Here is a 24,179-nt window from a genome sequence, read left to right on the forward strand (position 1 = left end):
CCCCCTGTTCGGCACCCAAAAATAACAACACTTTTATTTTTATCCTCCAACTTCTATTATAAATATCTCGATGAATCTGTCACTTTTGGATTTACTTTTTTCTGATTTTAATTCTCCATTTTCCAATGAAGCAATATACTGAAAAACAGCTTATATCTGCAATTAACGACGTCAATAATGGCAATCCAATTGCAAAAACCTCCCGAAAATGGGGAATACCTAGGTCTACACTTCAAAGTCGACTTAAAGGTTCTCAACCTTATAAAAAAGCACAAAGCCCTTTTCAAAGGCTTTCTACGGAACAGGAAAAGCATTTGGCTGATTGGGTACTTACCCAAACAGCTTTAGGGCTTCCGCCAACGCATCAAGAATTACGCTTTTTTGCCGAACGAATTCTTCAAGCCGCCGGAGAGACAAAAGGCCTTGGAAAACGTTGGATAACTCGTTTTTTGGCTCGTTATCCAATCCTTAAAACCCAAAGGCCCCGTCGAATAGATAACGCCCGGGTTGATGGCGCTACTACGGAGGTAATTAAATCTTGGTGGCTTTATATTACGAACCCGGTTATTAACGCTATTAAACCGGAAAACCGTTGGAATATGGACGAAACCGGTATAATGGAAGGCAAAGGATCTAATGGCCTAGTATTAGGGCTTAACGGGATCCGGCCGTTGCAACGAAAAGAGCCCGGAACGCGTGGTTGGACGACTATAATCGAATGTATATCGGCTACGGGCGTTGCCCTCCCTCCCCTCGTTATATTTAAGGGAAAAAACGTACAACAACAATGGTTTCCCACGGATTTAAGCCCTTTCGATAATTGGCAATTTCATGCAACCGAAAACGGGTGGACAAATAACCAAACGGCTATCGAATGGTTAAAAAAGGTGTTTATTCCGTATACCCAACCTTTAACCCCTGAAAAGCGGTTATTAGTTTTGGATGGCCATGGATCACATATAACGGACGAATTTATGCTTCTTTGCTTGCAAAATAATATTCAACTCCTATATTTACCCCCTCATTCGTCACACGTTCTTCAACCATTGGATCTATCGGTTTTTGGGCCGTTAAAAGAAGCTTATCGACGTCAACTTGGATTTGTTAGCCAATTTTGCTGTTCAACAGTTATTGGAAAACGAAATTTCCTACTTTGTTATCGAAAGGCCAGATTAAAAGCATTTATAGCAAAAACCATTCAATCTGGTTGGCGTACAACGGGGTTATGGCCGGTAAACTTGGTTAAACCACTTTTAAGCCCTTTTTTGTTAGAAAATAGCAACGCCAACGTTATAAAAGATAAAAACAACGGTTTGCAAAGGGATAAAACACCGGAAAGCCCAGCCCAAAAAATTAACGACCCGTCTTTACTTATTTGGAAAACCCCTAAAACGACCCGAGATATCCGACTTCAACTGCAAAAACTTTCCCAATCCAACAAAACCAACGCTACTTCACGTCTTTTATTTGCAAAAGTCCAAAAAAGCTTCGAAGCCAAAGATACCCTTTTGGCTAGCGCCCAGCAAAAAATCAGCTTATTGGAAGCACAACTGGAGGCAATACGGCCGGTTAAAAGGAGGAGGGTGGTTCCGGATCCAAACGAGCTTTTGGTTAACAAACAGAACATTATTGGATTGCAGGAAAATGATATAGAAAATTTGGAACCTTTAGCTGATGAAGAAGAGGTTAATGAACCGGAGAAGCGTGAAAACGATTGTATTTTTGTCCGTTGATAATTTTATATTTAAATCAGTTTATAAAAGTAGGCATTTCGTTGTTAGATTTTCAGGGTGCCGAACAGGGGGGGTGCCGAACAGGGGGTACGCAACGTTACGACTGACATGTAGCCGTAGGTTGTTGTCGGAGGTGGCAACGCCGGTCTTGCCGTAGCCGCCCGTCTTGCGCAACAGCAGAAAGGAACGGTGGCGGTCGTCGAAGCCGGCAGCTTTTATGAGATTGGGAACAGCAATATGAGCGAGGTTCCGGCATTTACTAGCATATTTGCGAGCAAAGGTGTCCACGATTGGCAGCCGATGGTGAGTGTATTTCCCAACGTATGGCTGCACCGGCCGGTAACGAATATTTCGTTATTCATGTTCGAAAGCTTTGCCATTATCGAAACGAGACGACGATGCTATCGAAACAGGTTTTATAAAAGTTGCCATTGATTGTAAATGCTAACCATGAAGTAAACAGGTCGACTGGGGATTTATTACTGAGCCTCAGATTGTAAGTCTTGTCACGGTCCTTTGCAAGACAGCCGTCCTAACCTTTATTTATCAGGCCACGGACGGAAAGTCGATCCTGTACCCGCGTGGGAAATGCTTTGGGGGTTCAACGGCCAGAAACTTCATGGTCTACCAGCGCGGCAGTGTTCAGTCCTACAAAATGTGGGCAGACCTGGTCGGTGACGAAAGTTACGAGTTTGAAAGTCTCCTGCCCTACTTTGAGAAGAGTCTCAAGTTCACACCCCCCGACACGAGCCGAAGATTCAAAAATGGCAGTGTCGATTATAATCCTACCGTGCTAGGGGACGGTCAAGGGCCTTTGTCTCTGACCTTCTCACACTACGTCCAAGCCTTCGGTACGTGGGTGGTGAAAGGACTCGGGGAACTCGGGTTTCCCGTCATTCCCGGATTCCAAAGCGGCCATTTGATGCGGGACGGCTCGACCATGGGCCAAGCCTATAGCATGTATAACATTAACGCAACCACCATGCTGAGAGAGTCGTCCGAAACATCGTTCATGCGACTGGCCATGGAACATGAGAACTTTATCGCCTACCCATCTACTATGGCCAAGAGGGTCCTTTTTGATGAGGACAAAAAGGCCACGGGCCTCATGGTTGACACGCAGGGTGTCCAGTACATCCTGTCTGCCCGCAAGGAGATTATATTGTCAGCAGGCTTTATAGGAACGCCGCAGCTGCTTATGGTGTCCGGGGTTGGGCCAGCGGATACTTTGCAAAGATTAAACATTCCCGTCCTTGCAGATCGTCCCGGCGTTGGCCAGGGTATGCAAGACCATGTATATTTCGGTCCGTCTTATCGCGTCAACGCTCCAACGATGTCGTCGCTTTTCGAGAATCCCAAATTCGCCGCGCAACAAGCCACCGAATTTAAAAACAACGCGGCTGGAATATACACCAACCCTGCGTCCGATATAATTGCGTGGGAAAAGGTCCCGACGGAAATGCGCTCAAACTTTACGGAGGCCTCACGGACAAGGTTGAGTGGCTATCCTGAGGATTGGCCGGAGCTGGAATATATTTCCCTCAATGGATATTTGGGCTGGAACAACGATTCCCGTGGGGGATCCCCGAACGACGGGTACAATTATGCAACCTTGGCGGTGGCATTGGCCTCGCCATTTTCGAAAGGTTCCGTGACCATCGTTTCTAACGACACGTTTGTTCATCCTAAACTCGATCCCAAATTCCTTTCCGAGCAGGCCGATATAGAGGTTGCATTAGTTGGTTATAAAAGGGTGCGACAGTTTTGGCAGACGACCACGATGCAACAGTTTCTCGTCGATACGGAAGAAAAGTTCCCGGGCCGCTTAGTCCAAAACGACGATAATATCATAAGCATTATTAAGCAGAGCTACCACACTACGAATCACGGTTCCTGCACTGCCGCTATGGGTAGACCTGAGAACCCCATGGCCGTGGTGGATGCCCAGGCCCGGGTTTATGGTGTTCAAAATCTTCGCGTGGTTGATGCGTCAGCTTTCCCGCTTTTGCCACCCGGCCACCCGGTTGCTACGATTTATGCATTGGCCGAAAAGATTTCGTGTGATATTTCGGGCAATTGCCCTGAACGCCAAACAATATGCACAGTGGATTCACCAAACATAGCTTATTAGAACGAATGCCTCCAGCCACTGTCATATACGAAGGAATTGAGAACCGATCCCGTTTCCAGTTGCGTACATTTGCTAATTAGTGAATGATTGGTAAACATTACCGTAGCTTATATTGGACCTTTTTGCAAGGGCAGTTTTACCTAATGATTTAATTTAGACCAGGCGGCCGTATATTAAATGCGCATACGGGAAACCTTTTGTTAGTTTGCTTTCCTTACGGCTACTATTAGTCAACTCCGTATCAAATTACATAAAGCAACAAAATTGCATTTAAAAGGCCGGTCTTTATCGCCGGGAAGTTCTAAATAACACTAAACAATCGAGAAGTTTATTAAAAGGTTTAATTCCATATGCCAGTTCATTTTTATTTCCGGGATATTCTTTGCTCCAACTTATTATATGCTATGTTTCGTTGTGACCACTTTCACTGCCGGGGGGAGCTATTGTGTTTTTTTTGGACGCTTTTTGGCAATATTTTCGGGATCCTCTGCATTTTCCCTCGCCGCGTACCTTACCATTGCTGTCGATCCGTCTTTGATGTTTTTGTTTGCCGCTTTGGGACGAGGACCTCCCAGCTTTTCCACTTCCCAGTTGGGTTTAAGATAAACTTGGAATGGCGGCTGCGTCTCTATGAGCAGATTGAGGCAGTTTATTGGCGATAATTGCCGCTGCTCACGATCAAAAGTGCCCATCCCCTTTCTCAAATACTTTCGTACTACTCTTTGGAACTCTGAGGGTTTAGATCGGTTGACCCAAAGCTCATGCGCAACAATCCATTCCTTGACCATAAATTTTACGCAGATTTCTCCTGAATTTAAATCAGGTTCTTTGGCTCTAGCCGTCGTCTGCACATGCGATGTCACGTTAGCTTCCACAAAATAATCGGCAGGGAATATTTATTCAGCCCATACCCCGGATAACCGATTAGATTCACGTTGGACCTCTTGGGTTTTTGTTGTGGTGAATGGTTGGTTTGCTGTTTGAACATTCTTTTCCTTCATGCTTTCCAACTCTGCTATCGTGGTCCGGAGCTTCGTTTCGTCTCCGGAAAGCTGCTCATTTTGTAGACGACTAGCCTCGATCCTGTGATTAATGTCTGATTCTATCTGCTCCAACCGCTGTATATTGTTACTCTTTCTGGCTTCTTCAGCCTTTAGCATCCCAATTGTGGTTTCAAGCTTGGTTCCTTCGTTTTGCAAATGCCTTAGCTGCTGCGCAAGGGACTCATTCATGTTCCGATTTTGCCCAATTTCTTGTTGCAATTGTCCGAGCTCCGTCTCTGTTTCTGTTTTCTTCACATTTAGTAACTTCAAACTCTCCTCAAGATCCTGCAGGTGGCGTGTAGCTGTATGGACCTGCTCCTGATAATTGTCCGGCAAAGTCGGAGACCGTGGTACCGACTGCTCCCAGTTACCAGGCACCTCTTGGGTAATGCAGGCGGTGACGCCGGTACATTCAGCTTGGCTGGTATCTGTCACTGCCTCCAGGATTTCATCTTCACAGGCGATGCGGTCACCGAAAAAAGAAAAGTAATTCGATCGCTGTATGAAGTCAAATCTCAGCCGATCGTTTGTTGGCAATGGGCGATGCAAATCGGCCAAAAAAAGTAAATTTTTGTTTTCGACATAATCCCACACGGCTGGCAACCCGCAGCGACTTGACCGCTTCTCTTCTCCATCTATGCCGGAATCAGACGTATCTTCTCGGCTTTCGTGCGGCTCGGCCTCGCGAATGATACGAACTATTTTCTTTACACAATCGTCTTTCCTCATGTACCTGTATATTGCTGGGTCCCTCGCCGTGTCAAGCAAGCGTCGGGCCATGCTTTCATCTGGGTCTTGCTGCATTAGTGCTTTGATTTGGTCGTTACTGAACCCAAACATGTTTGCCATCGCTGCGAATTCAAAAAGAACCCCCTCGTTTGCATGTTCGACACGGGGCCCTGCCAGTCGCTTTTTCGCTTTTTTTTCCATGCCCATCCCTTCGCGGAAGGCAAAGAGCCATAACTGTCGGTACAGAATACTGAACCGATCGTCGGGATCCACTCGAGCATATTTGAACTTGTGGCGCCCTATCTGCACCGCACATGCGTCGGTCGGATTATCAAACCCACTAAAAGCATCCTCCAGTGCCGATTGGATGGTATCTCTCCGTTTAGGGTTGATTAGCATTTTCATGCAGTCGGCAGGACCCTTCAAATACTTCAGATTCTCGAAAAATTGGAAAAGCGACGGCACCAAGGAATTTTTGGTTTTCGAGCAAATCCTGGACCAAATTTCCTTCCTCTCGTCGGAATTAAATGCTTGAAAAACATCGCCGCCTTCAACGCGGCCGCGGAGAGCGACCGCCTCCGATGTAAATGCGCCAGGGGCAGTTAATTGCAGCGCTGCTATATCTGCTCTGGTAACCTTTCTCATTTTGTTTTCATCATTGTCGAATACGAAAAAGTAAAAATCCTTCATTCGATTCAAGAAGTTCAAAAGAAGCTGGCTAGAATTGTTAGTAAGTCCCAGTCAGTGTATCGGATTCGTAGACCTTACGTCGTGGCACTTGAGACAAATCATTTTGTTGACCATGCCAAGGCGCATGCCCCCGTATAGGGCCGGGATTTTCAGGAAAGCATCGAAAGCTGGCCCAAACTGAGCGTGGCCCAACAATTGCTGCAATCTTTGTTTTTTGTTTTTCGTATCCGCGATGGACGCAAGTCGAGCCCACCATCGCATTTCGAAATATGGATTTTTGGGCCCGAGAGCCCCTTGGAATTGACGAATCTTGTAGTAAAACTCCCCGTCGTCTGGCTTCTTTTCGTTCGTATACTCATCCATCAGCGTGATTCTTAAATCTTTGCTGATGTCTATTATAAAACCGTCAGCTTTGGTGTCCGTCGTAAAGCTGGGATCCAGGCACATACCGGCGGGATAAAAGTCCACTATCCATCTTTTTTGAGCGTGGGAACGCAGCTCCCGAGCAGCTTCGACTCTGTGACGGCCTCGGAAGCATTCCAATCTAAAGGAGGGAGGGAATTCCAACTTTGGATACTGTCCTCGAACTGGTTTTGAGATATTTTCCGCTGATATGCCAGCTGCATGAAGAAGCTCATTAAGTTGATTTCTCTCTATGCAAGCAGGAATGCGGTTAGGCAGTTCTTCGGGGCGCCAGCCCTTTTCGCCAGCATAAAGCCTTTTGAGGCGTTCTACGTTTTGTGGATTTAATTCCTTAGAATGGGGAAATGACAAAACATCAATATCAACGCTAGCTGTTCCTAGATGTTTGGTTTCTTTTTCTGCCTCAATACGCCGGGACGCAGAGAAAGCCAGGGTTCGAGACATATCAGCGTCGACGATGCTGCGCGCTTCCGGAATGTAAGTCAGGGCAAGGAAATCCGAAGCCTAACACAGGAATAATTGAAAGCTTTAATTTGAATGCTACGTAACCTCTGTGGACGGAAACAGGACTGCGTCAAGAGGTATGGGGACAAAATCCGGTCCCTCCCTGTTTTTGGACACTTGTCCTATTGAAAGAAATTATTAACCATTCTTAAAGGAACGTGCTGCAGGGTGCGAACGAAAAAGCAAGCAGCGTGGTAAACATTCGGAACTGACTGCATTATTCTTAGGTCGAAAATCACGCCTTCCAAAGCAGGTATGGACTAAGAAATCCTGGATTTATATATTGAAGCGCACCAGAAAAACCGCGAGACAATATTCCCCGGAAGCCGCGCATGGGATCAAAATTTTGGAGGTCAACTTTTGCCGGCGGCCGAACCACCGGAAGTTCAACCAAAACTTCAGGGTGGATCAATTCTAACGCAGGTTAAAAATGGCGAAACGAAACATGGCAAACCAACACTAGGAACTAGGGTACCTGCCATTTTTTCAAAAAGACGGATAAACACTATCTACGAAGAGCCACGTGATAGTCCTGTCAGCACGAATGGTGCTGCCGCTATATCTTCTAAACAGGGCAATACCGCATCAATTCGTCCAGCGAACGGACCTGAAGAAACTCTGTTTGAATCTTATCAAGACAAATACCGCGATGTTTTCCAGCTCAAGTATGGAAATAGTAACTACATTACGGTGGCGCAAAAAATCAGCCCTATGCCGGGCCGGCCAACATTAGTCGCCGTCAAAAGGCTGCATGGGCCCGACGCCAAAGTACAACTAAGGTCCATCCAGAAAATCCGACACGACAATTTCCTCGCGTGCCATGAGGCGTTCTTTTTGCAAGACTCATATACTCTTACGTTTGAGTTTCTGCCATTATCACTTGCGGAACTCGCAACATGTTACGACCAGACAGTTGGGCCAGTACCAGGGAGGCCAGGTGGGGTCACACCCCTCCTGACGACACCCGCCCAGGAAAATCACCGACCGGCAGAACAAGGATTACGTAAGAAGAAATCACGTGACCTCACGTGACTGCCAAGAGAGTGATCTCAGTGATCTTTTGGGATCACAACAGATCAACAGAAGTGATCTCACTGATCCAGTGAGATCAAGGAGATCACATTCGGAACATAGTTTATATAAGGCACGCTTATTACCATGTAGATAGATTCGATTCTAGGATTGCTTAGCAGCAATCAAACTCTAGTTAACCTCAATACTTACTTGAGAACGATCATAACTTCACCCCCAGTCATTGAGAACCCCAGTTACCCAGTCAGACGCTCAGTTGCTTCAACCCACTGTACTTTACCATAAGAACAGGTTACCCCGATACCTTGATCGTAACATTTTGATTGCTCCTGTTCAGTACTTTGCCTTGAAGCATACCGAGCAGTATCCGACAACATGTCTTCCCAGACGTCCAAGAACAACACCCCCAGCACCCCGGCCACGAGCAGCAAGGCGGCCCAAAAAGCCCCTGCTCGGCCCAAGGACGATAGCGACAGCGAGGACGAGGAAGACCAGCTCCGCAGGCAGGTTGCTAGGACCAACCAGGAGCTCCACGAACAGACGCTCCGCGCAACCCAACTCCAAGAGGAACTCCAGGCTCTCCGAGCCAGTGCTAACGTTACCTCAACCCCTCTTGATGGGCGCGAGAGACTCAAGCTTAACCCCCCAGCCACATTCGATGGCACACCTGGACAACTTAAAGGGTACCTTGTACAGGTACGCACCTACCAAGCATTCCATCTGGAAACTTTCCGCAGCGAAACAGAAAAGGTGGTACACGCGGCCACCTTCCTTCGAGGACGAGCCTTGTCTTGGTTCGAGCCCCTGTTGCAGGAATGGCTTGATGTACCCCCCGAAGAACGACGCCAAGAAGTCACCGACATTTTTTCAACCTTCGCAGGGTATGAACGCACCCTCCGTTCCTTGTTCCAGGAACCCGATGAGAAACGACAGACCGAACGAGATTTGGCCAACCTACGACAAACCAAGTCAGCCTCCGCTTATGCAGCCGAGTTCAGAAGGCTAGCAACAAGGCTGGACATGACCGAAGAAACCAAGATCCTCCAGTTCTACCAAGGATTGAAGTCAGAAATAAAAGACGAAGTATCCAAGCTCGACCGACCCGAGGATTTCCTCGAGTACGTCGAACTTGCCATCAAATTTGACAACCGGATTTACGAACGCCGACAGGAAAAACAAGGCGGACAGCGAGTGTTCGTCACCTCGACTCGACAAGCCAACACGGGACGCAAGTACCAACACCCCCAACCCACATACCACAAAAACAATGGTGGATGGCAGCAGCCCCGTCACATGGCGCCCCAGACCTACAGTACAGCTTATGGTACCCACAGTGGACCCATGGACCTCAGTGCCACACAACACAAGAAGCCCCGTAAAGACCCCAAGAATGGCAAGTGCTTTAAGTGCGACAAGACAGGGCACATCGCCAGAAACTGCCCGAGAAACCAGGAAAATGTCCCTGATTTTAGGGGCAAGACCGAAAAACCACGAGGACTTAATGCCACCAATTACCAGCAACTACGGCCTAACCAACACAGCACGATGAGCTGGACCACCTGCTACGATGACAATTGTATGACCCACAATAGCTCCAAGATCGACGCAGGATGGTACCCACAAAAGCCCCGAGGCACTCGAACCCTAGCAGTAGGAAACCGAGTACCTATGGGGACAAGGCAACCAGTGAACTTACACCGACGGGAGACCCAACTACCCGAGCTCACGGACTCGGACGCCTCAGGAGAATTAGATGAGGAACTTTTGGGACAAACCCACCACATCAGGACAACCAATCAGTCCTTAACACAAGAATCAAACAAGGATTTAGAGGAAGAATCCAGCGAGGAAGAGACCATACCCTCGAGCCAGTACAACGCAGCAAGAGAAAATAACCCCAACGTACAAGACAACGAGGAAACCACAAACGCACGCAAGACACCCGTGCCAGCAAAACACCCACTTGACCTAGTCGAAACAAGAAATAGCCGCACACCCAGGGACAAGAAAAACAAGGACCCACGACGCGAGTCCAGCAAGTCAAAAAACTAAGACAGCCAGACGGCACAGGGCACCGAACGGCGACAACAGGAACGGAACAAAGAACCCTGAACGCTACACAAAACACCATAGCAGCACATGAACACATATTTCTCGACATACGACTCGATGGCAGACCCATACAAGCACTCCTCGACAGTGGAGCACAAGGCAACTACATCTCACCAAGGGTCGTAGCGAAACGACGGATACCTTGGCAGCAAAAGAAGGAACCATACCAGTTGCAGACCGTAGAAGGAGAGGCAGTTTCATACGGGAACGGCACCATCGAAACAGAGACCGTACACCTCTGGATGGAGAGCTATGGACGAAAGGAACAAATCACCTTAGACATCACGGAGATAGGGGACAAAGACGTGATATTAGGAATCCCCTGGCTCAGAAGGAGCAACCCCCGGATAAATTGGACAACCGGCCAAGTCCAATGGGAAGAGCCGTTAGCCTCTGAAGGAAAATCCGAGAAACGGACTTCACGCAACGAGCGTAGGGCACAGGAGCGAAATCAACAAAAAATTATGGCGCTATTGAGGAAAAGCGAGCCACGCCTGGAGCCAACATCGGAAGGATCGCGACTATCCATGAGCGAAGAACGATCGAACCTTACCACATTGATCGACAACATCCCGGCCGAATACCGGATGTATGGACGACTATTCAGCCCCGAACTCGAAACAGGACTACCCGAGCATAGTCCGTTCGACCACGAGATACCATTGAAAGAAGGAACACAGCCCAAGTTCCACAAGATATACGGTTTGAACCCGACACAAATGGAGGCACTAGACGAGTACCTCGCAGAAAACCTCAAAAAAGGTTACATCAGACCATCGACATCACCAGCAGGATACCCAATCCTCTTCGTACCAAAGAAGAACGGAAAATTACGACTATGCGTGGACTACAGACAATTAAACGACATCACCATAAAGAATTGCTACCCACTCCCACTAATAGGAGAACTCCGAGACATGCTCTATCAAGCACAGTGGTTTACAACACTAGACCTCAAAGGAGCATACAACTTGATCCGCATGAAGGAAGGCGAAGAATGGAAAACAGCGTTCCGCACCCGACGAGGACATTACGAGTACCTAGTGATGCCCTTCGGCCTCACCAACGCCCCAGCAACCTTCCAAACCATAATCAACCACGTTCTCAGGGAATGCCTAGACATTTTCGTCGTTGTCTACCTGGACGATATCCTTGTCTTTTCCAAGACGTTGGAAGAACACAAGCAACACGTTCACACCGTCCTAAAAAAGCTACAAGACGCTAAGCTCTTAGTTGAGCCCGAGAAGTGTCTCTTTCACAGCAAGCAAGTTAATTTCCTAGGATACACTATCGCTCCTGGAGAAATTAGGATGGAGGAATCGAAAATCCAAGCAGTAAAGAAATGGCCTCAACCACAGAACGTAAAAGACGTTCGGGCATTCCTCGGATTCGTGAACTTTTACAGAAGGTTCATCAAGGGATACGGCGCGATTGCCACCCCATTGACCAACATGACCAAGAAGGACCTAGAATTCCAGTGGACGAAACAAACACAACAGGCCTTTGAACAGCTACGAGACGCAGTAGCCAGAGAACCAATCCTCAAGATACCAGACCCAACGAAACCTTTCGAAGTCGAGACCGACGCATCGGACTATGCGATCGGAGGACAACTCAGTCAGCGAGACGAAGAAGGACGGTTGCATCCTTGCGCCTTCTTTTCACAAAAACTACATGGACCAGAACTCAACTACCAGATTCACGACAAAGAGCTTATGGCCATCATTCGAGCATTTGAAGAATGGAAACCACAATTATCCGGAACTAAACACGAGGTGTTAGTTTACACGGACCACAAGAACCTGACCCATTTCACCACTAGCAAAGTGTTAAACAAACGACAAATCAGATGGTCAGAATTCCTGTCAGAATTCCATTTCAGGATTATCTACCGAAAAGGAACAGAAAACGGCAGGGCCGACGCCCTCAGCCGAAGACCAGATCACGAGAACACAGTGCCAAAGGAAACACGGGTTATCCTCACAACAGACGAAAACGGAAACCTCCTACCAGCACATCGAAGCCTTATGACAACAAACACAGTAACCACACCAGAAGAGATACGGAGGATCCACGAAAGCAAAGCACACGGACACCAAGGAATTTCTAAGACATGGAAACGGCTAAAACAACACCACAACTTCCAAGGAACACGACAAGAAGTACGAGAAGCCATTAAGGATTGCGAACTCTGTGCCAAAAGCAAGTCCGCAAAACACAAACCTTACGGGCTATTGCAACCCTTACCAGCCCCCGGCAAGGCCTGGCAAACTATTACAATGGACTTCATCGTTAAATTACCACCTTCAGAAGAACCACTCACGAGAACCAAATACGACAGCATATTGGTTATAGTGGACAAGCTCACCAAATACGCCTACACATTCCTACGAGTGATTGTTAGCAATCACGGACTTCCAGAAAGCATCATCACGGACAGAGACAAGCTTTTCACATCAAGATTCTGGAAATCTCTAATGGAACAGCTAGGAACAAACCACAAGCTATCAACAGCGTTCCATCCCCAGACAGACGGACAAACAGAACGAGCCAATCAGACACTGGAACAGTACCTGAGATGCTATGTGAACTACAAGCAAGACAATTGGGTACGGCTATTACCCACAGCACAATTCGCCTATAACAGCTCAGAGAACGAGAGTACCAAGACAACCCCGTTCTATGCCAACTACGGATTCAACCCTACGGCTTATGGAGAACCAAGAACCACGACTACGGCACCGCGAGCCGAGAAACAAGCAAGCGAGCTACGACAACTACACCAAGAACTCCAGCAGGAACTAGAGTTCGTACGAGAAAGAATGATGAAATACGCCAATCAGCATCGGATGAAGGGACCATCCTTCAAGGAGGGAGATAGCGTTTACCTCATTCGACGCAACATCAAAACACAACGACCAAACAGCAAGTTTGATTTCAAGAAGCTTGGACCTTTTAAAATCAGTAAGAAAATCAGCGACACCAACTACAGACTGTCATTACCAGACACCATGAGAATTCACCCCACATTTCACGTATCACTACTGGAGCCGGCACCACACGGCACCAGCACATAAGAAACGATCGAGATCGACGCAGAACAAACTTACGACGTTGAACGAATACTCGACCACAGACGCAACCACGGCAAAACAGAATACCTTGTTAAATGGGAAAACTACGGACATGAAGAAAACACTTGGGAACCCCTTAACCACCTCCAGGATTGCCAGGAACCGCTCCGCCAATACTATCAGGAGTTGGATCTGCGAGCAAGTCAGCCAAGGAAAAGAGGACGACCTAAGAAAGCACCACCTACCATTCCCAGAAGTTAAGGGCCGACCAGGACTCGAAACCATACCACCAGACGAACCTACAAAGAAACGATCAGTATGCAACACAAAACAAAAACACCAGAAAAACGACGTACCAACGGAATGTTGCGCAAGAACATTCATCTCATCCAACAACGAAGGATTTAGAGGACCCATCGGGAAAGTCGAATCCCAGACAAAATTGGAATCCGGAAGAAGCGACTCCAAGGACACTTCAGGCAGGACCTCGGTTGATCGTCGACGCTCCTCCTGTTCCGCCTCCTCACGCTCCACCCGATCCAATTCCTCCAAGTCATCAATTCCGCGAGACACAGCTCGCATCATCTTTTCAAACCACATCCGCTTTTGTTTTCGAAGGCGCTCAATCTTCGCATCAATCTGACGACGCGCCTCCTCAGCGGTCTCCATTTCGGATTCCATCCGAGCATGCTGAAGGCCAATACTCCGGATTTTCGCGGAAGAAAAGCCCAGCACGTCACAACCAGGACGATTGAAACGCAAGCACTCCACACAGCGAGAAGAATCCTGGGGAGAGACCGAACATTTGGCCACCCCACGAGACTCACACGAGGAACAAGAAGGCATCTCCACCGTTGACGCCAGGAGAGAAGAGAGGAGGGCGGATCGGCGCTCTGTCGACGAACGACCAGGTTTAGGTTTGGCTACGCGACTAGACATGGCGCAGGAGAGTTAGCCAGGAGGGAAGGAAAACCAGAACAAGGATCAAGGGAGTACGGACTACTTAAAGGCCAAAGGGACTTGGCCAAAGGAGAGGAGACCTGATGTTACGACCAGACAGTTGGGCCAGTACCAGGGAGGCCAGGTGGGGTTACACCCCTCCTGACGACACCCGCCCAGGAAAATCACCGACCGGCAGAACAAGGATTACGTAAGAAGAAATCACGTGACCTCACGTGACTGCCAAGAGAGTGATCTCAGTGATCTTTTGGGATCACAACAGATCAACAGAAGTGATCTCACTGATCCAGTGAGATCAAGGAGATCATATTCGGAACATAGTCTATATAAGGCACGCTTATTACCATGTAGATAGATTCGATTCTAGGATTGCTTAGCAGCAATCAAACTCTAGTTAACCTCAATACTTACTTGAGAACGATCATAACTTCACCCCCAGTCATTGAGAACCCCAGTTACCCAGTCAGACGCTCAGTTGCTTCAACCCACTGTACTTTACCATAAGAACAGGTTACCCCGATACCTTGATCGTAACACAACAAATCCGCTTTTGGATGATATAACTATGGCTTCAATCATAGGTCAAGTATGACAAATCCACATACCAACGCGTTTAAGACCAAAGCTAAAAGTTTGAAAACAGCTTATCGAGGGTCTGGCCTACCTGAAGGCAGAAGGTTTGAAGCATGGCCAGCTTACCTGCTCCAATATTCCGATAAACATGTCTGGCCAGGTAAAAATATGTAAGTACTCTATATGCTTCTGGTGATCACGCAGTCTAAAAATGATCCAGGGTCGTACGAAAACTGCCAGCCCATGCAACAAGAAGGAACAGATATTAGGTCGTTGAGCAATATAATGATGGACTTAATGCAGGGCTATTGTAAAGATGAAGGACGGGTAGGACTCGACAATCTCGAGGGCTGGCCAAACTCCCTGGCCGTCGAGTTTCTTTCGGCAACGGCGGGTGCCAGCAGCTTAGATGAACTTTCTCAAGTAAGGTTTCGCCCGCTTTGTTTTCAAAAAGAACACATACTAAGCTCAACAGCATTCGTTACTCAAACTACCATGGGGCCCAATCTGGTTAGAGGGCGTTGTAAATCTGACGTTAATTTGGGCGAAGCGAAAAGTCGGTTTACATTTTGCAAATACCGTTACAAGTTAGGTATTTATTTGTTCGAAATCGAGGAATTATGCTATAATACCTGCTAGGGCTAAGTCGGCGTACGGTTTGGGATCCCAATAAAGACGCTTGCCCGTTTTGTTTTGACTGCAGCAGGACAGGGCTCTGCCACCAACGTGACGCGGAGTTTTTGCTGTCGATTTTACCAGCCAAAAGTGGAACCCAGGTGATCGATTACCACAGGTGGCCCAAATTTGGGCTCAATCAGAGGCCCAAATAAGGGCCTGACGAAAGGCCAGATCAGGGACTAACCAGCCAATTCTCCATTAAATTGAACATGGATAGTGTAGTCTTTTGGGTGATTTGTGTCGCTCGGCCACCTGAGGAGCCAAATTGAAAATGTCGGCAGGGAACAACAACCGAAGGGAGGCAAGAGAAAATTGCCGCAAAAAACTCTCTGATCATATAAGTGGGTTTGGTTCTTCTCCTCGCCCGTTCCGATGCGTTCGCGCACGCACTGACAGATTGCAGACGAGAGGCTGAGGATTATCGCCCAGCCAAGCGATATACGTCTTAACCCAGGGAAAAATGACCCCTACCGATGGAAGTTCATGCTTGGTGAAGAAGAGACCTTTAGGCCTATATTTGCGAAAAATCTAAGCGACCAATCGACCGGGATTTATCAGTTGTTATCTTATGCAGTGGGAAAAAGGTTTGAAGCTGTGCCAGCTCAAGATGCGACCCCACTTTTTCAATCAGCCACTACGGTATGTCTCCCTTGCAAGCCGGTCACGATGGGAACTGATCTTTTCCTTCCTTATTTGTCTGCAGCTTTTGCCCACTGGCAAGAGTTTTACAACCATGATCGAGGATTTTAGTAAGGAAAACGAAAAGCTTTGCGCAGAGGTCGACGATCTCAAAACAAGGTTAGAGATCGAAGAACGAACTAGATTAAATACGGAGGAAGAGAACCGGCAAATTCGGGCCAGTCAGGCGGGATTGCAGTTTCAAGTGCAGGAGCTTTTGGGCTTTATCGAAAACTTGCGGGTGAGCGTTTCAAACTACTGCCGCGGAATGGATCAGGTTGTACCACTACTAGAAGATCTGAAAAAGTGCGGAGCAGAGAGCACAGGCCACACCTGAGTGGAGAAAACCAAATAGGAAGCGCTGTTGCAAAGGATTATTGCGGGCTACAATTTATGAAATCCAGTTATGCACCAATATCAACACAGTTCCGCTTCTAGTTACATCGTAAAATCCCCGTTCTTATGCAAGCCAAGCCTCTCTGTCAAGTTAAGAACTGCAAGGAAGTCACCCACATCACCTGCCCCGTTATCTATATAGTTTAATAATGTTTCCACGGCTCTTTGCGCGTTTTCCTTGGTTGGTCGACTGTGTTCTGAGCCACCAGAGTCGACGGCATAGGAAAAAGAGTCCGATGATTGAAGCACGTTGTGGTAGTTGGTCCAACTTTGTGGTGGCTCGGGCGATACAACAAAGGAGCTGGTAGGCGGTAGCTGTGGGCCTGGTGAATCTGCTGGCGGCACCTGATAAAAGCCGGAACTCAGCCCTTTTGGTCCACAACGCTGATTGGCTGTGTGGTGTGGCGCCTGGGTCTGCTTGCGCTCGAAGTCGTCGAAGTCGAGGCGTTTTAATGGCTCTAATCTGTTTTGTATGGATACAGATCCGCCGTCGGAAATAGCTGGACAGGATACTGGTGAGGCGGTGCTTATCGGGGTACTTATAAATGGCGAAACTAGATGCTTAAGTTAGTAATTGAACGAGAACCCGGTTTTCGATTTTCTTACACGAATCGTTTTCGGAAAAGCTGTTGCTTTTGCAAGTCCGGTTGTCATCTTGAGTCGAGGCAGCTGGCGAACCCCGCAAGTAGTTTTGCGGCGATGCTGGCGATGTTCTACGTTGAGGGACGTATGGCTTAAAGGTCTGGAAACAAGGGATGCCGAAACGATGTTTTCGTTTGAAAGCCTTCATCCAGTTCAAGGACAGGACTCGCTTTGCAAGCTGCTTCGATATTTCCGGGTTATCCTCGCAAATTTGCCTGATCTTTTCTCGAATTTGTTCAGCAGAAATAACGGAAGGGCGTTGGTTGATCCAGGAAATTAGTTTCTCCTCGATATTAGCCTCGGAAAGCTCCGAAAGCTCATCTACAGCCAAGATCTTATCTTTTTCGGATAGAATCTTGGAGATGGTGCTAGAGGTTTTTGGTCAAGTTAGCAGATTTGCTAAGCAGCATGGAAACAAAAGCATACTTTGATCTTGAACTGTGCTTGAAACCGCGCAATACCAAACAGAACATTGGTAAACACTTGCCTTCTGTCTACTTTGAACCGGGTCGCTATTTCGGCCTGCTTCAAACTCCTGTTTTCGCTGTGAAAATTACAAATCTCTCGTTTGAGCTTGTTCGATATCTTGACCCGTGGTTGTGGCTTCAACGTATTGCGTCCTCCGATTGGCCGCGTTGCAATTGGCGTGGCTACGGTTGGTGAGATTTGGGTGTTCTAATTGGACGGGAAACTGGGACTTTTTGCGCCGCTAGGCCAGATTGAACTGGTATCGAGCGAAGCCAATTGCGGATGCCCTACGCAAAATTGACTTTGGTGCTGCTGTGGTTGCACGTCTGGAAGTGTGTACGGGCTCGTGTTGTCATGTTGCGTTGACATGGTCTGTCTGTAATACAAGTCTGCATAGCAGTTGTAACCATTGCTGCTGTCGGAGCCCGCGTGGCCTCCGGCAGTGTTCATGTTCATGCTTTTTCGCTAGAAGTCGGCGCGAAGCACCTTGTAGGGTGCGAAATTGCTGCCAATAAAGTCCGTGCCTTAGGAATTAGGTTCTATATCACCTGAGTGCAGGCATAAAACCGATTGTTGGCAAAATTTGAGTGAACTGAAGCGATGCTCGTAACAATTCGTAAAAGATCCGAGTCGGTAAATATTTATTCAAAAAAGTTTAGCCAAATTATATTTGATCGTTTTACATACCATGGTGATCGAGCGGCAAAGTGTAGCATGATATATGGCAACGAATTTGCCGCGAAAAGCCGCGAAAAGGACCTTTGGAGCTATGTTTTTCCAATGACGATGTAAACAGTCGCAGTACAACCCTTTGGATGGTATTTCGTCCCTGGAATCGTTGCGGTTGGCGTTGTTGGTGCTGTTGGTGCTGTTGATGCTGTTTGGAGAGGATACGACTCCACCCAGTGGGGTTTAATTTTAGGCGGAGTACCCCACCAGGTCCGCTTTAAGTGTGAATGGTCAGGAAGGGTTGAAAGGGACAAGGGATCCACTTATAAAACACAAAGGTGGGGTTAGTAAAAGGAGCCGGGGTGGCCTGAAAGCGGCCATTAAGATGGGAGGAAGACGTGGTGGAATTGTTGGTCGATGTTAGACTGTATGGCGATCTGGGATCCGAAAATAATTTCGCGGAGCCGTTTTCAACGGCCCACACGAAGACGGACATGGCCAGTAAGGGTAATGCCTTACAACACGGCTGGAATCCTTGAACCTTGCTTGGAATGTTGGGCATTCGCACCCGTCACCTCCTCGGTAAAACAGATAGCAATGGACTGGAAGACCGAGCGAATCTGAGTTGGCCAGGGGATGGTTGGATGGGGCGAGTAACATGATCCTTGGACCTTTACAGATAATGAGGGCTGCACAAGTCCCACAACTCCAAAGTACGTATATATTGTTTCCCGTAGTTTCCCCATGACGAGGAGCCATATTGTGAGCACAGGCATTTCAGCGGTCGGCGCGCGCCGAGTTAGTAAGCATAAAAAGCTCTCAAATGCCTAGACCGACCTCGAATGCACTCCGTAGGACAGATTCAAGGATGGGCCTGCATACCAAGTGCTAAAGGACAGCAGCCCCAGGATTTACCGTTAGCGGCATGCGGGGGCTTCACATTGCAACATTGTCCAGGCGATATGTGAGGCATTTCGACGATGTAATGCCAAGTCCCGCGTATGTATGTGACCAAAATAAGGACAGCGAGACATTGGCGATGTGACAAGCAACACTAGGCAGGATGGCGTCGCAAGTGCTGAACCCACAGCCTTGGACGTGTTTTGTCCTTGTAATGATACTGAACTGTTGTGACACTGATGACGGTGATTTTGGTAATTTGAACCAGAGCCTCGGGATTGTGATGAAGTTGGTGATGAGAAGTAACAAAAAGTCGAACGGTGATGCCGACAAAGTTACTGCGATTGGAAGGAAAAAGAAATATTAGCAACATGCCTCAGAGCAGTGGAGTTTTGGCGCCACTATATCCGTCAAAATGCTACTCCGTCGCAAGGAAAACCAGAGATGGAGCTTTGCCAAGGTGGTGATAAGAACCAAAACCCCGGGTCCAGCAAAAGGACGCTGCGACCCTCGAGTTTGCCACTTTTCAAATGCGCAGTTGGTGTTTGTGCGCCTGGAATATAGGGCCGAAAGGCCGAACTGGGATTATTAACCAAAGGATAGTGGGGCCCGTACATTTGCCAGGTTTTATGGAAGGTGCTCCCTGCAAAGGTGCCGAATTAGGAATCGGAGGTGCAACCCAAAGCAGCATTATCGTGTTGTTACTTTTGCACAGCACCAACATCGACCAAAAGAGGGAAAAAGGCGGCTATCACAAAAAAGATCGCCAAAGACCAGATTTGGACCGTTTGTGCGGAATCTAACTGCGTGGGCGAACAGGCGCAGGCGATGGAAACCCCGTTTTGACTGGCAACCTTCAGGATGTGGATGTAGGCATAGGGAAAAAAGAACATTTATTATGAAAGTCGAGTCCGACGCCGCTACCATCGCCAACTCCTAGGTCAAAACAGTGGCTAGTCTACTTCATCAATACTGTCAGTTGCATAGCATTACAGGACCCTAAAAGCCATGGTAACCGCGCCTCAAAACCACGTATCAAGCGGCGTAGCTGCTTCGAATGAAGACAACATGGTAACTGCCACCCCACCATTTCCCAACCGTCCCCAGACCGATTTGCTCACGGGTTGGGAAAGCGTGAAGTTAATATATCATCAGGTGTCCAACTATGATCATCTTGACCATTATCTCTGTCGCGCACTGCAGATGATTGAGTCCGCCCGCCAGATAAATGTGAAAAGAGAGCGGATCTACCAGCAGGAGCGTGTGGAAGCTCAGGCATTGCTTTACAAAGTGCACGATTTGCAGGAGGGACAAAAGGAACTTATGTCGGACCATACCAGGGCCATCAAAAACCAGGAGGAGATGATGAAAATCAATCAAAGTCTGGAGCTTCAACTCGAAGAAGCCGAGATGAACCAAACTGCGTGGGAGCAGCAGCACTGCCAGCTTGTCAAAAATGCGGACCTGAACAAAGCTCAAGTCGAGGGATTGGAACATGTGGTCGAACAACAGGCGCGAGATTTGCTGGTCGTGAGAGAGGATAACGAAAAAATCATGTCGATGCTTTTGAAACATTACCCTAGCCTTTTGGAGGACGGCAGCAATCTTTTTTCAATTTTGGAGAACGAAAGCGAAAACGGCAGAAAGAAGAGAAGGCGGCCATCCAGCTAGACAACGATAGGCGAATGTTTTACCACTCGGGTAGGGACAAAGGCTATATTTTTCGAATCCAGCTTGTTCAGTAACCCTCGTCGTGTGCGGCCTTTATTAACAGGAGATTATAGATACGAAAATGCTAGCTTTCAATAAGGAAGACATGACACAAATGGGGACGGGTATTTGACTAACAATCAAGGCAGACTAATGTGGGAGTTCGAGTTTTGGAGTTATTGCCGGCCTGGACGCGGTTCTTCGTTCTATCTCGACTCCAAGTGTGCTTTGTTCACCTTCCTGCCCGAAGTGGAGCTTTGGCATGCGATAGAACCTGGGAATCTGATATTGTGCTGAATATAAATTGTGCTGAATCTGAATTGTGCTGAATCTGAAAATGTGGCGCTCCTGCGCTCCTGTTGTTTGGCAGTGTGACGTTTCCACGAAAAATGGCTTGGCCGACTTTGGCACGGGCGGACTAAAAACGGGACAAAAGTCGGAGTAACTATATAAGCCTTTTAACTTGAATCCAATCAAAAGGATCACACTATTAACCCTTCTTTATTTTTAGTCAGGCCCCGGCCCATTAATTGTCCTATTCAACTCAGCCACATTGACGACATACATCGTACGAAAGAGTCGGAAATGCGTTTTATCAAGGCGTTTCCGTTAACCGTTTCGCTTCTTGCTCCCTGCACGGTGGCAGAAATGCGACTAAACGTGACGGCGATCGGTGCACAAAATGGCGCCTCCACGATCGAATGTTGGGAAGTGGATTCGCCCATCGACGCTGAGGGCAATTTGAGTTTGGGGAACGTACAAAATATCACCTGGAGCGTTGTTCCGCCAGGAAAGTCCGAAGGGCCGCACAATGCACCATATAATTTGTAAGGTCGGGCAAGAAATAAGAGACCGTATTTCAGTCTCACTGACCATTCAACAGGTGGCTGTTCCTGCTAAAAGGAATGTTTCATTTTACCCTTCCCGGTAACGATTCGACGGACGCCTACCTGACGGCTGGGGAATTCGGTCTCTTGTTCGCGGCAGATACGGCAGACGTGAGCGTCACCGGCCATTCTAGCGCGTCACTGGGCAATACCGAGACTGTTTTTGCGCGGATGGCGACGGAGGGTGGAGGGCTTCCCAATCATAGGACAGTGCACATGGGCGCATGCAATGCAACTGAAATGGCAGGTTGGAGGAAGCTGGGCTGGAACAAGGACAAGACCTGGAGAGTGGCAGGTCAGAGGTAGTCTGAATGCTTCCAGACTCGTGTCCTCAACCAAGTAATACCGTTGGGGTTCGGAAAGTCAGGCAATAGTAGTAGTAGTAGTAGTATTAGTTAACGCCGGGCTCGGCCCGGCTTGTTAGCCGGCCGTTAGCAACCTCCCGAGGGGTATCTCGGCGCGCGTTCTATCTTCTTTATTTACACAGGGGGAAAACAAGGAGGGCAGAGGCGGATCGTGCCTGACCGGGTTCGGGCCCGGTCCTGCTTAGGGGGTTAGTTCACTGACGCGACCCCGTGCCTAAGGTGCACGGAGGGTTCGTCTGACGGCTTGTGCCGTGAAGTGTGGGTGAAAAGGCAGTAAGTCTATTCCTCGTCAGAGTTCGAGTCGTTTACGATCGGTGTCCCTAGGCGTAAAGTGCGTTCGTGGCGCGCGGGGCGCTGGCGGGCCGCTCTGGGGCGGGCGCTGAAGTAGTTGGTGGCTATCGAAAACGCCTGAAAGCTTGTCGGTTGCCCGAGGCTTGTCTGGAAGAATTTGCGGCGTTGGGCGCGGTCTGGCGGCCCGACCGGCCGGTCGTTGTCAGGCCACGGCCAGTTTCTCCACACCGCCCGCGAAAAGCGGCAATGCACCGGGTGTTCAGGGGAGGTCCGCTTCCAGCACCAGGCACACGAGGTGTTTGCATCCTGGTGGTTGAAACGGTCATGGTAGGCTTTGAAATCGCCGTGGCCGGTCCTCATGGCCAAATAATGGCCCAGTAGGGGTCTTGGCAAACGCAGTTCCTCGGGCTCCTTTCTCGGTGTGTATTGGAATTTCCATTCCCTATATGCGGGGGACCGTTCACAGAGTTCTTTACGCCACCAGTCCTTCTCTATATTCGAAAGAATGGCTCTGAGGACCGTGCCGGCACCGCTATACGTGGTTTGCTGAGCCCTCGGGTCTGGGTCCGGCGGTCCGGCGGAGCCGGCCTTGGCCAGCTCGTCAGCCCGGTCGTTTCCCGGGATTCCCTGGTGTCCGGGGCACCAGCGGACCCGAACCTCGGTACCTTGTTTTTGAAGAAGATCGACAAGGTTATGAAACTCCAGAAAGGCCCATTGGGACGAGCGAGGCGCGTCGCCTCTAAGACCCCAAATAACCGAGGTGCTGTCCACACAAATCCAGATCCGGGCGCCTGGCTGGGCCTTGGCTGCCGCCTGTAGCCCTCTCAGGGCGCCAATCGCCTCGGCATCGAAAACGTGGCTTTCCGGCGTAATAAATGTGGAGCCTGCGGCAAATTCCAGGCCCGCCCTAAAAGCGGCCCATCCGTACCCTATTTGGACGCAGTTGTTTTCGTGTTTTTCCGAACCATCCGTATATACCACGATATCGTCAGGTGATACCATGTCCAGCCATTCGATAAAGCGGCGGGCCGCTTCCTCTTTCGGGACTCCTCCGGTGGGGTCAATGCGAGAATCCGGGGCATTGCGAGGTGCGCGCAACTCTAGTCTACGGATCCGCGGGAGAAGTTGTGCAGCCGTTTGCAGGGTCGTGGCCGAATGGCCCGAGTTGCGGGCACGAGGTGTTTCACGCAGGCGGCTGACAAGGGGGTGCCCCTTGTCCGCGAGCCTTAGTCGGGCGCCGTATTTCAGGCGGGTGTAGGCCAGCGCGACGCGGGCCGAGGGTAGTCCTGCGTCCCTGAGAACAGTGGACGAGGGGGTGGTTTTATACGCCGGGAGGATTGCCCGTGCCGCTAAAACCAGCGGTTTGTTCAATGCTTTGAGGAGTCCTCTTTGCTTGTGCGCTGGGTTGTACCATGCCTCGGCTGCGTAGGTGGCCGAGGAACCCACGCATGCCACCGCTGCCTTGCGAAGTGCAGCCGCAGGCGGTCCGTA

General features: G+C 48.8%; 8 protein-coding genes across 8 annotated transcripts; 6 read left to right on the forward strand and 2 right to left on the reverse strand.

Moving 5' to 3' along the window:
- Positions 1-1,970: 1,970 nt before the first annotated feature.
- On the forward strand, positions 1,971-4,016 carry MGG_14477 (choline dehydrogenase; the record flags this gene model as incomplete). The annotated part of the gene is made up of 4 exons (XM_003719487.1): positions 1,971-2,036; positions 2,197-2,229; positions 2,284-3,791; positions 3,971-4,016. 4 exons carry the CDS (start codon positions 1,971-1,973, stop codon positions 4,014-4,016), a joined length of 1,653 nt encoding a protein of 550 aa, XP_003719535.1.
- A 272-nt stretch (positions 4,017-4,288) lies between these two features.
- MGG_14957 (uncharacterized protein) lies at positions 4,289-6,773 on the reverse strand (the record flags this gene model as incomplete). Its single annotated transcript, XM_003719488.1, has 4 exons — positions 4,289-4,304; positions 4,375-4,709; positions 4,776-6,350; positions 6,405-6,773. 4 exons carry the CDS (start codon positions 6,771-6,773, stop codon positions 4,289-4,291), a joined length of 2,295 nt encoding a protein of 764 aa, XP_003719536.1.
- Positions 6,774-7,130: 357 nt separating this feature from the next.
- Positions 7,131-7,671, forward strand: MGG_17653 (uncharacterized protein; the record flags this gene model as incomplete). The annotated part of the gene is made up of 4 exons (XM_003719489.1): positions 7,131-7,226; positions 7,317-7,330; positions 7,408-7,421; positions 7,481-7,671. 4 exons carry the CDS (start codon positions 7,131-7,133, stop codon positions 7,669-7,671), a joined length of 315 nt encoding a protein of 104 aa, XP_003719537.1.
- Positions 7,672-8,454: 783 nt separating this feature from the next.
- MGG_17654 (uncharacterized protein) lies at positions 8,455-10,038 on the forward strand (the record flags this gene model as incomplete). The annotated part of the gene is made up of 3 exons (XM_003719490.1): positions 8,455-9,403; positions 9,620-9,935; positions 10,030-10,038. The coding sequence occupies exons 1-3, from the start codon at positions 8,661-8,663 to the stop codon at positions 10,036-10,038; spliced, it is 1,068 nt and encodes a 355-aa protein (XP_003719538.1). The 5' UTR covers positions 8,455-8,660.
- A 3,474-nt stretch (positions 10,039-13,512) lies between these two features.
- On the reverse strand, positions 13,513-14,581 carry MGG_17655 (uncharacterized protein). The gene is made up of 4 exons (XM_003719491.1): positions 14,472-14,581; positions 13,828-14,402; positions 13,717-13,770; positions 13,513-13,663 (listed from the first exon to the last, which is right to left on the reverse strand). The coding sequence occupies exons 2-4, from the start codon at positions 14,315-14,317 to the stop codon at positions 13,608-13,610; spliced, it is 600 nt and encodes a 199-aa protein (XP_003719539.1). The 5' UTR covers positions 14,318-14,402; positions 14,472-14,581; the 3' UTR covers positions 13,513-13,607.
- Positions 14,582-15,152: 571 nt separating this feature from the next.
- Positions 15,153-15,643, forward strand: MGG_14438 (uncharacterized protein; the record flags this gene model as incomplete). Its single annotated transcript, XM_003719492.1, has 2 exons — positions 15,153-15,174; positions 15,225-15,643. The coding sequence occupies 2 exons, from the start codon at positions 15,153-15,155 to the stop codon at positions 15,641-15,643; spliced, it is 441 nt and encodes a 146-aa protein (XP_003719540.1).
- Positions 15,644-20,370: 4,727 nt separating this feature from the next.
- Positions 20,371-21,106, forward strand: MGG_04272 (uncharacterized protein; the record flags this gene model as incomplete). The annotated part of the gene is made up of 2 exons (XM_003719493.1): positions 20,371-20,506; positions 20,591-21,106. The coding sequence occupies exons 1-2, from the start codon at positions 20,444-20,446 to the stop codon at positions 21,104-21,106; spliced, it is 579 nt and encodes a 192-aa protein (XP_003719541.1). The 5' UTR covers positions 20,371-20,443.
- Positions 21,107-21,793: 687 nt separating this feature from the next.
- On the forward strand, positions 21,794-22,338 carry MGG_04271 (uncharacterized protein; the record flags this gene model as incomplete). The annotated part of the gene is made up of 2 exons (XM_003719494.1): positions 21,794-21,972; positions 22,029-22,338. 2 exons carry the CDS (start codon positions 21,794-21,796, stop codon positions 22,336-22,338), a joined length of 489 nt encoding a protein of 162 aa, XP_003719542.1.
- Between the last annotated feature and the right edge of the window lie 1,841 nt (positions 22,339-24,179).

The sequence above is a fragment of the Pyricularia oryzae genome, chromosome 6, assembly GCF_000002495.2.
Source record: "Pyricularia oryzae 70-15 chromosome 6, whole genome shotgun sequence".
NCBI lineage: Eukaryota > Fungi > Ascomycota > Sordariomycetes > Magnaporthales > Pyriculariaceae > Pyricularia > Pyricularia oryzae.

Coding starts and splice junctions, on each gene's coding strand:
- MGG_17655 (XM_003719491.1), bottom strand. CDS start 14,317: ATGCCTTCTTGTTCCTCGTGTGAGTCTCGTGGGGTGGCCAAATGTTCG. Junction 13,771..13,827: donor TCTTGCGCAACATTCCGTTG/GTACGTCGTTTT, acceptor GTTTCTTTGTAG/GTTCGTCTGGTGGTATGGTT. Junction 13,664..13,716: donor GCCCTTAACTTCTGGGAATG/GTAGGTGGTGCT, acceptor ACTTGCTCGCAG/ATCCAACTCCTGATAGTATT.